Below are 16,425 nucleotides of genomic sequence, written 5' to 3'. Positions count from 1 at the left end.
AAAAATAAATAAATTCAAAATGGATAAAGACCTAAATGTGAGACAGGAAACCATCAAAAATCCTGAAAAAAAAAACAAAGGCAGTAATCTCTTTGACTCAGCCATAACAACTTCTTTCTAGATATATCTCCTGAGGCAAGGGAAACAAAAGCAAAAATAAACTACGGGGGGCACATCAAAATAAAAAGTGTCTGCACAATGAAGGAAACAATCAACAAAACTAAAAGGGAACCTAAGCAATGGGAGAAGATATTTGCAAAGGACATATCTGATAAAAGGTTAGTATCCAAAATATATATGGAACTTATAAAACTCAACACCCAATTATCAAATAATCAACACCAATAATCAAATAATCAATAATCAAATATCAACACCCAGAAATCAAATAATCCAGTTAAAAAATGGACAGAAGAAATAGTCTTCCAAAAACAGACACACAGATGACCCACAGACACATGAAAAGATGTTCATCATCACTTACTATCTGGGAAATTCAGATCAAAGCTACAATGAGATATCACCTCATACTTGCCAGAATGGCTAAAATCAACAACACAAGAAACAAAAGGTGTTGGTGAGGATATGAAGAAAGGAGAACCATCTTGCACTGTTGGTAGGAATGCAAAGTGGGTGCAGCCATTCTGGATAGTATGGTGGTTCCTCAAAAAGTTAAAAGTCAAACTACCCTATGATCCAGCAATTGCAATACCGGGTAATTACCCAAAGAATACAAAAACACTAATTCAGAGGGATATATGAATCCATATTTTTATAGCAGCATTTTTTTACAATACCCAAGACACATGCAGCAACACACATGTGCATCAATTGATGGATAAAGAAGAATACAGACAATGGGATATTACTCAGTTTTTAAAAAGAATGCAATCTTGTCATTTGCGATGACATGGACAGAGCTACAGAGTATAATGCTAAGTGAAATGGCAGTCAGAGAAAGACAAATACCGTATGTTTTCGTGCACCCGTGGAATTTAAGAAGCAAAAGAAAGGAGCAAAGGAAAGAAAGAGACAAATCAAGAAACAGACTCTTACTTATAGAGAACAAACTGATGGTTACCAGAGGAGTTTTAGGGGAATGGGTTAAATAGGTGATGGGGATTAAAGAGTGTACTTTTCATGATGAGCACCAGGTGATGTATGGAATTGCTGAATCACTATATTGTCCAGCTGAAACTAATAAAACACTGTTAAGCAACAAAATTTAAAACTAAAAAAAAAGATTTAATAAATAAAACTTTTCATTTTGTGATCCCTGTACCAATTACTATATAATTTTATCAATTTTTTTGTTCTGAAATTCATATTAGCTTTATATGTGTTTAATCCCCTATCTTTAATACATGCTTGTCTTTTTTAGTGAGATATTTTACTTTCATACAATTTCTAATTACTAGTTAATTCCTTTTCTTTTCTGAAGAAAGTTATCTCAACATTTTTTTTAGATTTAATTTTTTTCAGTGTTCCAAAATTCATTGTTTATGCACCATACCCAGTGGTCCATGTAATACGTGCCCTCCATAATACCCACTAGCAGGCTCTCCCTACCCCCAAAACCTTCAGTTTCTCAGAGTCCACAGTCTCTCATGGTTTGTCTCCCCTCCAATTCCCTCCAACTCACTTCTCCAACATTTCTTATATAACTGTTTTAATTTTGACAAGTTCATTTATTTTTTTCTTGTCTGGAAAACTATTTATCTCCCCTTAAATTCTGAATACTATTACCAAGTAGAATTCTTGGTTGGACATTTTCTTGTTGTTTTTTTTTTTCCTTTCAGCACCTTCAATACACCATGTCATACCATGCCACTCCCTTTTGACCTACAAAGTTTCCAGTGAAAAATCAGCTGATGGGCTTATGGGGGCCCTTTTTTTAATATTTTATTTATTTATTTGACAGAGAGAAAGATCACAAGTAAGCAGAGAGGCAGGTAGAGAGAGAGAGAAGAGGAAGCAGGCTCCCCACTGAGCAGAGGCTTGATCCCAGGACCCTGAGATCATGACCTGAGCCGAAGGCAGAGGCTTTAACCCACTGAGCCACCCAGGCACCCCTATGGGGGCCCTTTTAATGCAACAATTCATTTATCTCTGGCTGCTCTTAAGATTCTCTTTAATCTTTAACATTTTAAATTGAATGTTCTTTAATGTGGATCTCTTTTTTTCTTATTTGGAACTCTGTGGGCTCCCTGGAACTGAATATCTGTTTCCTTCCCTACGTTAGGGAAATTTTTAGCCATTATTTATTGAAATAAGTTTTCTACCTTTTTTGTTTTTTCTTCTGTCTTCATTTGGGACTCCCTATAATGCAAATGTTATTCTGCTACATGTTGTCCAGTATGTACCTTAAACTATCTTAATTTTTCTATTTTTTTCCCCTTTTCCTATTCTTGGTACTTCTGGTGTCTTGTCTTCCATGTTGCTCATCTGTTCTATTTTGTTTATTCTGCCATTGAACCCTCTAGGTATATTTGCCACTTCACTTACTGTATTCTTCAGCTCTGTGACTTCTCTTTGTTACTTTCTTGTGGTTTATATCTCTCTGTTGAAGTTTTCACTGTGTTCATCCATTCCTCTCCTGAGTTTGGTAAGCATATTTATGACCATTACTTTGAATTCTTTATCAGGTAGATTACTTATCTCTACTTCATTAAGGTCTTTTTCTGAGGTTTTCTCATTCTTTCATCAGGAACATATACCTGTCTGCTCATTTTGCTTGACTCCATTTATGTTTCTATGTGTTAGGTAAAATAGTTACCTTTCCTCTTTAAAAAAAATTTAATTACAGCTAACACAAAATGTTATATTAATCTCAGGTGTACAACATAGTAATTTGATAAGTTTATATATTATACTATGTTTACCAGAAGTGTAGCTACTGTCTGTCACCATATACTTGCTATTAAAATATGACTGACTACATCCCCTATTTGGTAATTTTTACCCTATGATTTATTTATCCCATAACTGAAAACCTGTATCTCTCATCCCCTTCACCCATTTTACCAATTACACTACTTCCTTCCCGGATGGCAATCACAAGCTTCTTCTCTGCATTTATGGGTCTGCTTCTGCTTTTTGTTCATTGGTTTTACTTTTTAGATTTCACATATAAATGAAATTATATAGTGTGATATTGCATTGGAGATAAATCTTATCAGTTCAACCATGGCCTAGCTTATGGTTGTTTCTCATACCCCTGAGATTGTCTATAAGTAGCACAATTTGTTCTTGATAGGTCTCAGTTGTTGAGGGTATGCCAAGACCTGTCACTGTTCCAAAGGAAGGGATCTCAAGACAGTGCCTAGTTTCAGGCTAATTTTAAGACAGATTATCAGGCAATATATTCTTAAGATATGCAAATATGTAGTCTTTGGGTCCACAATCATAAACCCTGTTGACTTCCAGACCAATTCCAGAGGTGTCCCTGCACAACAGTTGCAAAAATCATAGATTTAGACGTGTGTATCACGTCCTTTCTGTGAGGTATCAGTGAGCTACGATGATGACAAGATGATGCCAAGTGAGGGTTCCAACATAGTGAATACCCCTGCCCATGTTCCCTGAGAGCCTTTCTATAGCCTCTGGATGTGTGAGCTGCCCCCATGACAAAAAAAATAGGAATTTTTTCATATTAAGAACAGGGGTGTGTTTTAGTCTTCTAGTTGTGCAATTCCCTGGGTATGGTAGCCTGTCAAAAACTGTCTCTCTAACTTCTTTAAACACATTGGATCCAGAAACAATATCCTGGGCCTCTAGAGCCAGGTGGTCAAGGGGTGTCCTGTGTGGGGTGTGCATGCCCACCAACTATGGCAGGCAGGCTGTGAATGTGGTATGGGGGTGGGGTACTCAGCCCACCTGGTTGTGGTGGGATAGGCCACAGCTGCAGAATGCATGGGTAGGGTGCTCCCATTGAAGCTAGTGGACTTAAAGACTTAAAGGAGGGGTTCCACAACAGTGCCCATCTACACCATGACCAACAAGGGAGGAGAATCCAAAAATGGTGCCCACTTCTGCCCCTGGAGAGAGTCCCAAGAGGTTCCTGCTTCTCCAGCAGATGCTTTAAGAATAGCAAATGAGTCTCCTTCACATAGAGTCTAGTTGCCTTGCAAACTATTGTTTTTGAGCTGGGTCCCTTGGCAAGTGAGTCTGTGTAGGACCCTTTAAGAGTATATTTTTCATTCCCTACAATTCTCCTAGAAGTAAGCCCCACTGGTTCTTCTACCCAGATGCTTTGGGGGCTCATTTCTCCACTGCAGGTCCCAAGGGTTGGGGTGTCTGATGTGGGACATAGATAACTTGCTCCTCAAGAACAAGTTCCATATTAGGAGATCACTCCCAACTGTGGATTGCTGCTCCTGAGGTGGAGTTTTTTTGAAGGACCGCATCTCTACCTCTTCTACCCATCTCAATGTGGCCCATTTATGCTTTGTTGTAGAGCCACTGTTTACCTAGCTTTCAGGTCCTTTTCAGAGGGAATTGTCCCATTTATAGCTGCAGATTTGTTGTGTTCATAGAAGGAGGTAGTTTCAGGATCCTTCTAGGCCACCATTTTTCAATGTGTCTTTTAAAAAGTATATAGCTTGTAAATGCCTAAGAACAACTGATTGGTCATATTTGAGCATCACCAATACATGCTACTAAAGAGAATATGGTTTATTTATTTTAAAAAAAGTATGTAATTTTAAAGCAACAAACAGCTCACATAATTAATTGAATACAGCAGGCTCAAAGAGGATTTTCATTAACTGTTACTATAATACGTGTTTTCTTCCCTTCTATGTAATCAAATAGAACTTGTTTTATATACTACAGCCATACTAAATCCAGAATTTCAAACTGATCTTCGTTACTACCGATATATCTTACCATGTAGATTTCAGCACCAATATATATTAATTAAGACACAGATCAGAAAAGAAGAAATAAAACAAACTTTCCAGAGATATGAAAAAAGAAAGCAACATACTTAAGTTTCTCATTTTGCTCTTACCGTATGTGATTCTAATTCAGCAATTTTCTCAGGGGTCTCAGAACCCAAATAATATATTCTAATCACATGGTCAGTGCTACCTGTTGTAATGAACATACCACCTGGAAGATTAAAAAACAAACAAGCAAACATTACACCAAGTAACTTTAAAAAACCTTTTAATTGCCTTCTTAGTTATATGCTACCTTATATTAATAAGAAGTTATCTTATCATTAAAGACAGGTTATCTTCTAATCATTAAAGACATATAAAATTTCAGAGAAAAATACATAAAATTCAAGAGAAATATTTAAAGGACAACTATACCATTCACCCAATAAAAATCCAACAACTATACACTAAATACAGGCCTTTGAATAATAAACATTAAAGGTCAGAACCTTGAGAAATTCTTTATAATTTATGCAAAATCCTAACACTCAAAAATTTTTTATAAAATGACCTATAGCTACAGTTCTATTTACAGTGGCTATAATGGTGTAACCTAAAAACTCAACCACTTTTTGGATTATGAAAAAAATTCTAGAGATGGAAGGTGGTAATATATCAAAAACATTGTGAATATACTTAATGTCACAAAACTACTCACCTAAAAATAGTTATTAAAATAGTCAATTTTAGGGGCACCTGGGTGGTTTTGTCAGTTGAGTGTGCCACTCTTGGTTTCAGCTCAGGTCATGATCTGTGGTCCTGACATTGAGCCCTACATCAATGCTCAGCATGGAGTTTGCCTGAGAGTCTCTTCCTCTGTCCCTCCCCCAACTCAAGTGCTCATGGGCACATGTGTGCACTCTCCCTCTCTTTCACTCAAATAAATAAATCTTTTTTTAAAAATAGTAAAATTTATGTTAAATTTACCACAATGAAAGAAAAGGTCAACTAGCATATAATTCTTAGGAGTAGAAAAGCAACCTTTACACACTGTAAAAGTGACTTCTATATGGAACTACAGTATATATTTTCTGAAACGTCAGGTCAGGATTTTAATGTTGAACTGTGTGTGTATGGGGGGAGAGCTGTACTTTTTACCAACCAAATTCTGATTTATATAAAAACATATTAGAAAAATTAAAAAAAACCTTCAAAAGCTATTAGATGTTAGTTAAAATCCACAAAGGTCCATCTATTATATCATATGGTTCACATTTTGGGTATGTTTGTATTAAAAACATATACCTTTTTCTCCACAAAATTAAACATATCTTTTACAACTGGATCATTTAGTATTTTGGGTACTTGAAACTTTCAATTTTTACACATACCAGAACTGAAAGATGAGCAAGATATCTGAACTCCAGGTCTGGATCTCTCAGTAAATTTCACTGGGCGATCTCTAAGGGAAAAGTTAAGATATTTGTATTTTCCATCATGTTCATTTAACATACAAGAATCTTTGCACACTGCTAGATATTGGCAGATTTAACATCAGCATTATAAAAAACACAACTGAAGTAGTCAGTACTATTCCCATCATTTGGGTTAAAAATACATTAAACCTTGCAAATATACTTTAAGATACCAGTATTATTATTATAACTTTACATATTACCACATAACTTACTACCATTAAGAAGTTCAAAGTCTTTTTTTTTAATTTTTTATTTCTTTTCAGCATAACAGTATTCATTGTTTTTGCACCACACCCAGTGCTCCATGCAATCCGTGCCCTCCCTAATACCCACCACCTGGCTCCCCCAACCTCCCACCCCCTGCCACTTAAAAACCCTCAGATTGTTTGTCAGAGTCCATAGTCTCTCATGGTTCACCTCCCCTTCCAATTTCCCTCAACTCCCTTCTCCTCTCCATCTCCCCTTGTCCTCCATGTTATTTATGTTCCACAAATAAGTGAAACCATATGATAATTGACTCTCTCTGCATAACTTATTTCACTCAGCATAATCTCTTCCAGTCCCATCCATGTTGCTACAAAAATTGGGTATTCATCCTTTCTGATGGAGGCATAATACTCCATAGTGTATATGGACCACATCTTCCTTATCCATTCATCTGTTGAAGGGCATCTTGGTTCTTTCCACAGTTCGGCGACCATGGCCATTGCTGTTATAAACATTAGGGTACAGATGGCCCTTCTTTTCCCTGCATCTGTATCTTTGGGGTAAATACCCAGTAGTGCAATTGCACGGTCATAGGGAAGCTCTATTTTTAATTTCTTAAGGAATCTCCACACTGTTTTCCAAAGTGGCTGCACCAACTTGCATTCCTACCAACAGTGCAAGAGGGTTCCCCTTTCTCCACATCCTCTCCAACACATGTTTTTTCCTGTCTTGCTAATTTTGGCCATTCTAACTGGTGTAAGGTGGTATTTCAATGTGGTTTTAATTTCAATCTCCCTGATGGCTAGTGATGATGAACATTTTTTCATGTGTCTGATAGCCGTTTGTATGTCTTCATTGGAGAAATGACTGTTCATATCTTCTGCCCATTTTATGATATGATTATCAGTTTTGTGTGTGTTGAGTTTGAAGAGTTCTTTATAAATCCTGGATATCAACCTTTTGTCTGTACTGTCATTTGCAAATATCTTCTATTTGCAAATGACAGTACAGAAAAAAGTTCAAAGTCTTCTTACCAGAATAATAAATGATACAAATACTCTTTACAAAAATTTTGTGTAGAAGTTAAATAGTCTCTTCAACAATAGTTTCATAAGAATTTTATTCTAAAATCTCTAACATCTAATTGAAATAGGTATAGATGTATTTTATATATTTATACACATGCATACATATATTTGTATACTTAAATACATGGACTAAAGAATTTCTCAAGGTAATAAAGAAAAAAAAACAGGATTGATTTTGTACAAAATTTCAAATCCAATTCTAAACTTACCTAAACTTCATTGTTTTTACATGCCATTGCCAGAAACAGATTGTTCCATCAGCACCAGTAGAAGTGAGGTATCTGGTTGTGCCTTTAGTTGATGGACAGAACTAAAAAAAAAAAAATCTAATTCAAATAGAAAGCTTTCATGTTCAAATTTATTTTAAACACAGCATGTTCTAAAATTGTAATCATTTAAAAAATAATTTAAATAAATTCAATCAAGAATTTCCCTTTCAAGAAATAGGTTAAATTTCCTAGATTAATGGATACCTTACAAAAATTGAAAATATCAAGAAACTGTAGAAAAAAAAGTCAGTCAACAAATTTGGGATTAAATATATTAGTCTTAAAAATAATTACTTTTAGGGGGTCCCTGGGTGGCTCAATCAATAGAGCATGCAACTCTTGATCTAAGGGTTATGAATGTAGAGATTACCTAAAAATAAAATCTCAAATAAATATTTTAAAGTACTGAATATCACACTTTAAGATTACTACTTCATTACTTCTAAGGAGAAAAAAAAATCACAAGGTGGTTACTAGGTAAACCATTACAAATCTGCTAAATATATGTTTAACAGCAATGACTGTGGAATTTTTATAGTTTTTATGACCACAGCATCAGAAACCATTCTAAAATGAATGCTTAGGAAGTTACTATCTAAATATTTTGGTATTAATGCTTAACCTTAAATTCCAGCTTTAATGACATATGATATAAATTTTGTCCTTTTTAAATTTAAATCATTTTCATTTGTTATAATAGAATAAGTAAAATGGTCAAATCACTATATCATTGTGGAAAAAACAGATTAAAAAATATACTTGGGTTGTCAATTTAAAGGATGACTAATACCCTAGATGAAACATGGACAACCTTATCATATAGGATTCTTTTTTTTTTTTAAAGATTTTATTTATTTATTTGTCAGAGAGAGAGGGAGAGAGCGAGCACAGGCAGACAGAGAGGCAGGCAGAGGCAGAGGGAGAAGCAGGCTCCCTGCCGAGCAAGGAGCCCGATGTGGGACTCGATCCCAGGACGCTGGGATCATGACCTGAGCCGAAGGCAGCTGCTTAACCAACTGAGCCACCCAGGCGTCCCATCATATAGGATTCTCAAGCTGTGACTCTCAGTATTTTATACATCCTCAGAAAAGAATCACAGATAAGGGAAGAGCCATTCGGCTCCTGATGCCTGAGATACAGGAAAAAGCTGAAAATCAAACCAGGGTCTCTGCATGCCATGAGTTTTAAAAATCCCAAATAGAGATAATCAACACCACTAAGATAAATATTAAGAATCAAGATGCATAGGGTTTGAGTAAATTTTGACCACAAATCTGAAGAAAATGGTCACTACAGATTAGAAATCATTTATACAGTTCTCGATTGGAAACACATAACTTCTTAAAGACTAGAGTTTAAATAAAAAATTATCAATTAATGTTATCCATTAATAATTGATAATATAGTAAAGAAACCAGGACTCAGGTAGCATGCCTACACTTTCCTTTCTGAGATAGAGAAGCTTGCATTGGAGAACTTAATCCACAATTTATAGGCAGAGTCTGCAAGCTACAGCCCACAGGCCAATTCCAGCTTGCTGCGTATTTCTGTAAATGAAGTTTTACTGGAACAAATTCACCTTACACTGCCTATGGCTGCTTTTGCACTGGAATGCAGAGTTAAGGAGGTGTGACAGAGAACATATGGCCTGCAAATCCTAAAATATTTACCTATCTGATCTGTAAAATTTGCTGATCACTGATTTATACAAATGAGAAATATAAAACTCTGTAATTTTATTAAGTTTGAAGAAACACTAGAACCTTTATTATCACCACTATATTTAAATAAACTCATCAGTCACAAAGGGGTATCCAGCCCATTAATGTAGTCTAATTGAATTGTTTTTAAATAATAAATCGTGTTAGAGATTATAAAACATTTGTATTTGTATTTCTTAATATAAATTAATATATCATTACTGAAGAAAATTTAGTAAATACAGAAAACAATAAAAGATACTTATAATCCCACCATCCAGAGGCAACCACTATTGAAATCATACCATTTTATCTCAATTTTGCTTACAAAAAAGAATCTGGAAAGATAAAACACCATGATGTTAAGAGAGACAGTTAATTAGTCCAGAGTAAGTAACACATATAGAATGCTAAATAAAATTAAGAGGAGATAAAGAATGCTGGTGCAGGGAACAACTTAAAATTTTAGAATGGTAAAATGGTCAGAGAAAGTCTCCCTGTAAAAGACAATTTGCACAAGGTGGTTAGAAAGGGAAGGAGGGGCGCCTGAGTGGCTCAGTGGGTTAAAGCCTCTGCCTTCAGCTCAGGTCATGATCCCAGGGTCCTGGGATCGAGCCCTGCATCCGACTCTGCTCAGCAGGGAGCCTGCTTCCTCCTTTCTTTCTGCCTGCCTCTCTGCCTACTTGTGATTTCTGAATGTCAAATAAATAAATAAAATCTTTAAAAAAAATAAAAAAAAAAGAAAGGGAAGGAATAAGCCATGTGACTATGCAAGAAAGAGCCATTCCACGGCCATGAAACAGAAAAAGCAAAGGCAGCAGTGTAGATAGAGTGGTCTAAAAAAGCAGAGAGGTAGCAGCTAAAGCAGAATGGAAATGGGAAACAAGTAGTAGACAATGAGTTCAAAGAAAGAAAGAGGTTGAGAATATAGGCCTTACAATGTGGGTCATTTAGAATTCCACTTAAATCTGAATTTGGAAGCTACTGAAGTTTCTGAGTACCAGTGACATGATTTAACTTCCATTTAAAAAATCACTCAGCTTGCTATGCAGAGGTTAGACTGGGGCAAGAAAGAGGGAAGGGAAGAAGCAGGAAGATCAGTTAGATGTCTGTCTCAATAATCTAGGTTACCAATGATTATGGTTTGAAATGGAATAGTAATGATTAAGGTCATGATAATTTGTCAGATTCTGGATTTATTCTGAGGGTACAGCCAACATGATATGCTAACAAGTTAGATATGAGATATAAGAGAAAGAAAAAAAGCCAGGGATGACTACTCTGAGCAACTGAAAGGATAAAACTGCCATATGTTGAGTTGAAGAAAGCTCTTGGAAAAGTAGATTTGAGGAAGGAAGACAGAAGTTCAATTTTGAATATGCTGAGTTCGAGATTCATGACATTTATGTGATGGTACCAAGTAGGTATTTGAATATATAAGTATGGAACTAAAAGAAAGGTCCCAGAATAAAAATGTAAGTTTGAAAATCATCAGCCTAAAGGTCCCAGAATAAAAATGTAAGTTTGAAAATCATCAGCCTACAGATAAACCTAAAGCCATGAAACTTAATGAGATCACTAAGAGAAAGAATGTGATAGAGATCCATGGATCTTTAGGGATTTCCCACGTATAAATGAAATGAGATAGAAAGTAGAAAATCAAACTATGAAGGAGCCAAACAGTATCATAAACATTTTTCAATATAAGCAGTTATTTTTTTATGTTATGTGAGAGTTGCTTCCAAATTCCAGAAATAATCTGTCAGATAAGATGGTAGAAATACAAATAACTAAATAATAACCTAAAACAAAGTCCACGAAATAATTTCCATTGATCAAAAATTTGATACATAATTTTTAAAATCTAATATACGTTAAACCTAATTCATGAGGTGCCTGGGTGGCTCAGTCGGTTAAGCAGCTGCCTTCAGCTCAGCTCATGATCCCAGAGTCCTGGGATCAAGCCCCAAGTTGGGCTCCCTGCTCAGCAGAGAGCCTGCTTCTCCCTCTCCTTCTGCCTGCTACTCTGCCTACTTGTGTGTGCTCTCTTTATCAATTAAATAAATAAAATCTTTTAAAAAATCTTGCTAACTCCTCATAAACAGGTGATATTAAATTAAATAACACACAAAAATTAATGGACATACTTTCTAGTGACCAAAGAACAAAGAAAAGTAAATGGGAGTAATTATCTCATCCACAAAAGTAGTCTCCTTGACCACAGTATAAAATAGAGTTTCAGGATTCCTTTTTGCTCTCAACACAAAGAAGAGAACAAGTTCAACTTAGTTTTCTTAAAGGTTTTTTTGGAGGTATCCAGGGTTTTCACTATCAACATTTAGTAAAAACACTCTGTGAACAAGAATTAAAAAGAAGTCAATGCATTTTATGTCAAACATCAAGCTGAAACAGGAAATCACTGAAACGAAGAATAAAATTTTAACATTAAACCATACACACACAATCTGACTGACAAACATCTTGCATTAAGTATTAACACAAAGTATGCCAATATTCAAATTAGAACCTGTTTCCAACCTAACAGGTATCAGTGTTGCTTCCTTACAATATTTGTAAGTCTTTTCCCTTCTTCACAAATACTAGTCAGATAAATGTCTTGCCCTATATTTGGAAAACTTATTCAGTGATTTTTGAATGATCTCTAAAACAATAAATTTATATGAAAAAGGAATTTAAAAAATACCAGATAAAGGTAGGGCAAAGCCCTTAGAGATCATTTTTCTGTTGCCATTCCTTATAATAATATCCACACAAAATAACAAAAACTGAGAGAGTTTTCATCCTCATTACATAGGTAGTGATACCTTTTCATTTTTCTTACCTGTATGGAAGTAATAGAAGCTGAATGTCCCTGAAGGACTGCAACTGGTGCACAAGTTCGAAGACACCACACTCTTACAACCTTATCACAGCTGCCTGCAGCAATAAGAGTGTTTTCATAGTTAACAGCCATATCAGAAATTTCAGCAGAGTGCCCTCGGAGTGTAGCAAGGAGACGTCCATCATCCGTTGCCCAAATTTTCACCAAACAGTCATCTGAACCCTATAGTAAACACAGAAGGACAGATTCCCAATGAAGCAAAAATTTGCACCACCACCCCTCTTCCAGAAAAAAAAGAGCCAAAATGACAAAGGGAGATTTTTTTTTAAGATTTTATTTATTTATTTGACAGAGAGAGAGAGAGAGATCACACATAAGAAGAGAGAGAAGCAGAGAGAGGGGGAAGCAGGCTCCCTGATGAGCAGAGCCTAATGCAGGGCTCCATTCCAGGACCCTGAGATCATGACCTGAATGAAGGCAGAGGCTTAACCCACTGAACCACCCAGGTGCCCCAAAGGGAGGATTTTTATTAAGTTACTTCTAAGCCTTTACTTTCTAATCTCCTCTGCCCATATAATATGGATCCAGGAAGAAATATAAATGATCTTCAAATGACAGCATTGACAAAGCATTATGTAAACTGATCAAATTTGTGAAGAACTCCCCAAAACTACCAATCCTGACAACTCAAACATTAAAACTCACTTTAAGTGATTTGGCATTAAATATATCTGACATTATTTCTTTTTTTTAAAGATTTTATTTATTTATTTGACAGAAAGAGAGAGATCACAAGTAGGCAGAGAGGCAGGTGGGGCAGGGGAGGGGAAGCAGGCTCCCCACTGAGCAGAGAGCCCGATGAGGGGCTCGATCCCAGGACCCTGGGATCATGATCTGAGTGGAAGGCAGAGACTTAACCCACTGAGCCACCGAGGTGCCCCTGCCATTATTTCTTTCCTTATGCCTAACAGCCTTTTATCATGATTTCTTGAATATTTTTCTACAAATATTTAAAAATTTAGCCTAAACTCTACATGCATTTCTCAGTAACTTGTGTCCTTGTTAATAAACTCTGTTGAAAATGTTAAGTTGAACTTCCTATTGATAATTTCAAGAGCTTTAAAAATAGTAAAAAGCAATTCTACTCCAATGTAGAAAGTAAGTTAGTTCATAATTATTGGTTTATAAAAAGATAATGGGACATCTGGGTTGCACAGCCAGTTAAATGTCTGCCTTCTACTCAGGTCATGATCCCAGGGCCCTGAGATCTAGCCCAGAGCCCCAGGTCAGGCTCCCTGCTCAGCGGGAAGTCTGCTTCTCCCTCTCCCTCTGCCCCCAACGCCACCACCCCTGCTCATGCTCTCTTTCCCTCTCTCTCTCAAATAAATAAAACCTTTAAAAAATAAAAAATAAAAAGATAGCAATTGTCATTCTCATCATGATCATTAACATCCAAATACTTAGGTGATGCATTTGGAATTATGAAAATGTCAATGGAAGAGTCTTTAATGAACTCCAAGGAGTCATAAGTTCCCAAAATGCAAACTATTTCATTTACTATAGCACAGAAAGTTAAAAAGAAAATTATGACACTAAATACACTTCTATGTTAACTTACTACTAAAATAGTGAGACTAAAACCCTTAGAAATATTAGCATGCTACAATTTTGTACTCAAAAGCCCATGATATTATCTGGTTAATAAAATGCTAAGCGAAGTAAGTCAGTCAGAGAAAGACAAATACCATATGATTTCACTCATATGTGGAATTTAAGAAACAAAACAAATGAGCAAAGGGGAAAAAAGGAGAGAGAGAGGCAAACCAAGAAAGACTCTTAACTATAGAGAACAAACCTATGGTTACCAGAGAGGAGGCGGGTGTGGGGAAGAGGTAAAATACATGACCAGGATTAAGGAGTATGCTTGCTGTGATGAGCACCAGGTGATGTATTGGAAGCGCCTAATTGCTATATTGTACACCTGAAACTAATATTACACTGTATGGAAACTAACTGGAATTTAAAGATTTTATTTATTTATTTGACAGAGAGAGAGATACAAGTAGGCAGAGAGTCAGGCAGAGATAGAAGGGGAAGCAGGCTCCCTGCTGAGCAGAGAGCCCGATGCGGGGCTCGATCCCAGGACACTGGGATCATGACCTGAGCCGAAGGCAGCAGCTTAATTCACTGAGCCACCCAGGCGCCCCAACTAACTGGAATTTAAATAAAACTTTAAAAACCCAGATTTAAGGATGCCTGGGTGTTTCAGTTGGTCGAGCATCCAAGTCTTGATCTCAGTTCAAGTCTTGATCTCAGTTCAGGTCTTAATCTCAGGATCATGAGTTCAAACCCATGTGCAAAACTTTTTAAAAAATTAGTATTGGGGCACTTGGGTGGCTCACTCAGTTAAGCATCTACCTTTGGCTCAGGTCATGATCTCAGGGTCCTGGAATTGAGCCCAGAGATGGGCTCCCTCCCTACTCAGGTGGGAGTATGCTTCTCCCTCTGCCCCTTCCCCCTGGTTCTCTCTCTCAGAAAAATAGATGAAATCTTAAAAAAAAATATTAGTACTGAAATAAAAGAAAGATATACACAATAAATGTAATTTTGGTTACAAACTGTGTATGGAGTACAATTACTCAACCATAAGAATGACAATCATTTTAATTAAGCAGAATAGGCACCAATTACACTAAGTGACAAATGCAAAATGCATTTTAATAAATGTTTGTGAAAATGAAATAGAATGGAGTAGATAAGTTTGTTTCACACAAACTAACCTCTAGAATATAAGGCCTTCTTAAGATTTAATTTTTTAAATTACATTTCCCAAAACATAGAGGACATTATAGTTCACCCATTTATTTATATAGAATGAGTAAAGATTTTCAATTTCTTTTTTAAGTTACATATTTCTTCCCTTTTTTTAGATTTTACTTAAATTCAAATTAGTTAACATATAATGTATTATTAGTTTCAGAGGTAGAATTTGGCGATTCATCAGTTGCATATAACACCCAGTGCTCTCTACATCAAGTTCCCTCCTTAATGTCCCTCATCCAATTATCCATCCCCCACCCACCTCCCCTCCAGGAAGGCTGTTTGTAAATTCATCTTTTTACTCATCTTTGTACTCATCTTTCCTTGCATTCATGTGTCTAAGAAGGATGAACTGCTTACAAAGTATAATTCAATACCATGAAGCCTACCTTCAACTGTAGTAAATCGCAAACATGCTACAGTATCATTAATTTTAAACTCACTGTAAAAATTCTTCTCCCACTTCGGTCAAATGCTACACAATAGACAGATGACAAGTGCCCCAGAATTCTCTTATGCATCTTAATGTGCTGATAAGCAGATGAAGGGAAAATATGGCTGAAGCGACTGCATCCAGTTAATTGCCGGGCAGAGGTGATATTCACTGAAAAACATAGAATAGAAGATTCCTTCTTAAAACCTAAAAACAAAACGTTACTCATAAAGTCAAATCATAAGTATTAAGATGAGATAAAATAGGGTACACACAGCATAGCAATTTTACCCTGTGAAAAGCCTAAATTCCATTATACATTTCATGATTTTATGAATTCAAGTTTACTACCACAAAGCACTAAGAATACTATTCTTTTAAATCCCGTAAGTCTGATTTTCTGTTTGCCTTACTATGGGTTCTCAAGTATTTTTGTTTTACCTTTCTTGGTAAACTATAGTCAAAGACACTGTCACTTTAAATATATAGGTAAATCTTACCATAACATAAAGGAATTTTAGAATACAGACTACATTTGATTAAATAAATACATTTTAAAAGTTACATAGGGAACTGTATGAACTCCTATCCTACCTCCTCAAACCTATTCACTGCATATGCAGCTACACAGCTGTCTCTAAACTTTCAAGAGTAATAGACATACAGTGGGACGCCTGGGTGACTCAAGTCAGTTAAGCATCTGCC

At 35.9% G+C, this 16,425-nt stretch overlaps 1 protein-coding gene across 2 annotated transcripts in view; it reads right to left on the bottom strand.

The window, feature by feature from the left end:
• BRWD3 (bromodomain and WD repeat domain containing 3) overlaps positions 1-16,425 on the bottom strand; it is a 220,690-nt gene that overhangs the window by 151,079 nt on the left and 53,186 nt on the right. For both annotated transcript variants that reach the window (XM_044235761.1, XM_044235763.1), the window contains exons 7-11: positions 15,731-15,891; positions 12,468-12,689; positions 7,866-7,966; positions 6,275-6,345; positions 5,012-5,112 (exon numbers count right to left, since the gene is read on the bottom strand). In XM_044235761.1, coding sequence (XP_044091696.1) covers positions 5,012-5,112; positions 6,275-6,345; positions 7,866-7,966; positions 12,468-12,689; positions 15,731-15,891 — 656 coding nt within the window. The remainder of the gene's footprint in view (positions 1-5,011; positions 5,113-6,274; positions 6,346-7,865; positions 7,967-12,467; positions 12,690-15,730; positions 15,892-16,425) is intronic.

The sequence above is a fragment of the Neovison vison genome, chromosome X (genome assembly GCF_020171115.1).
Source record: "Neovison vison isolate M4711 chromosome X, ASM_NN_V1, whole genome shotgun sequence".
In the NCBI taxonomy this organism is placed as follows: domain Eukaryota; kingdom Metazoa; phylum Chordata; class Mammalia; order Carnivora; family Mustelidae; genus Neogale; species Neogale vison.
Note: the sequence above shows the minus strand (reverse complement) of the source record. Positions and strands in the feature narration are given on the sequence as shown.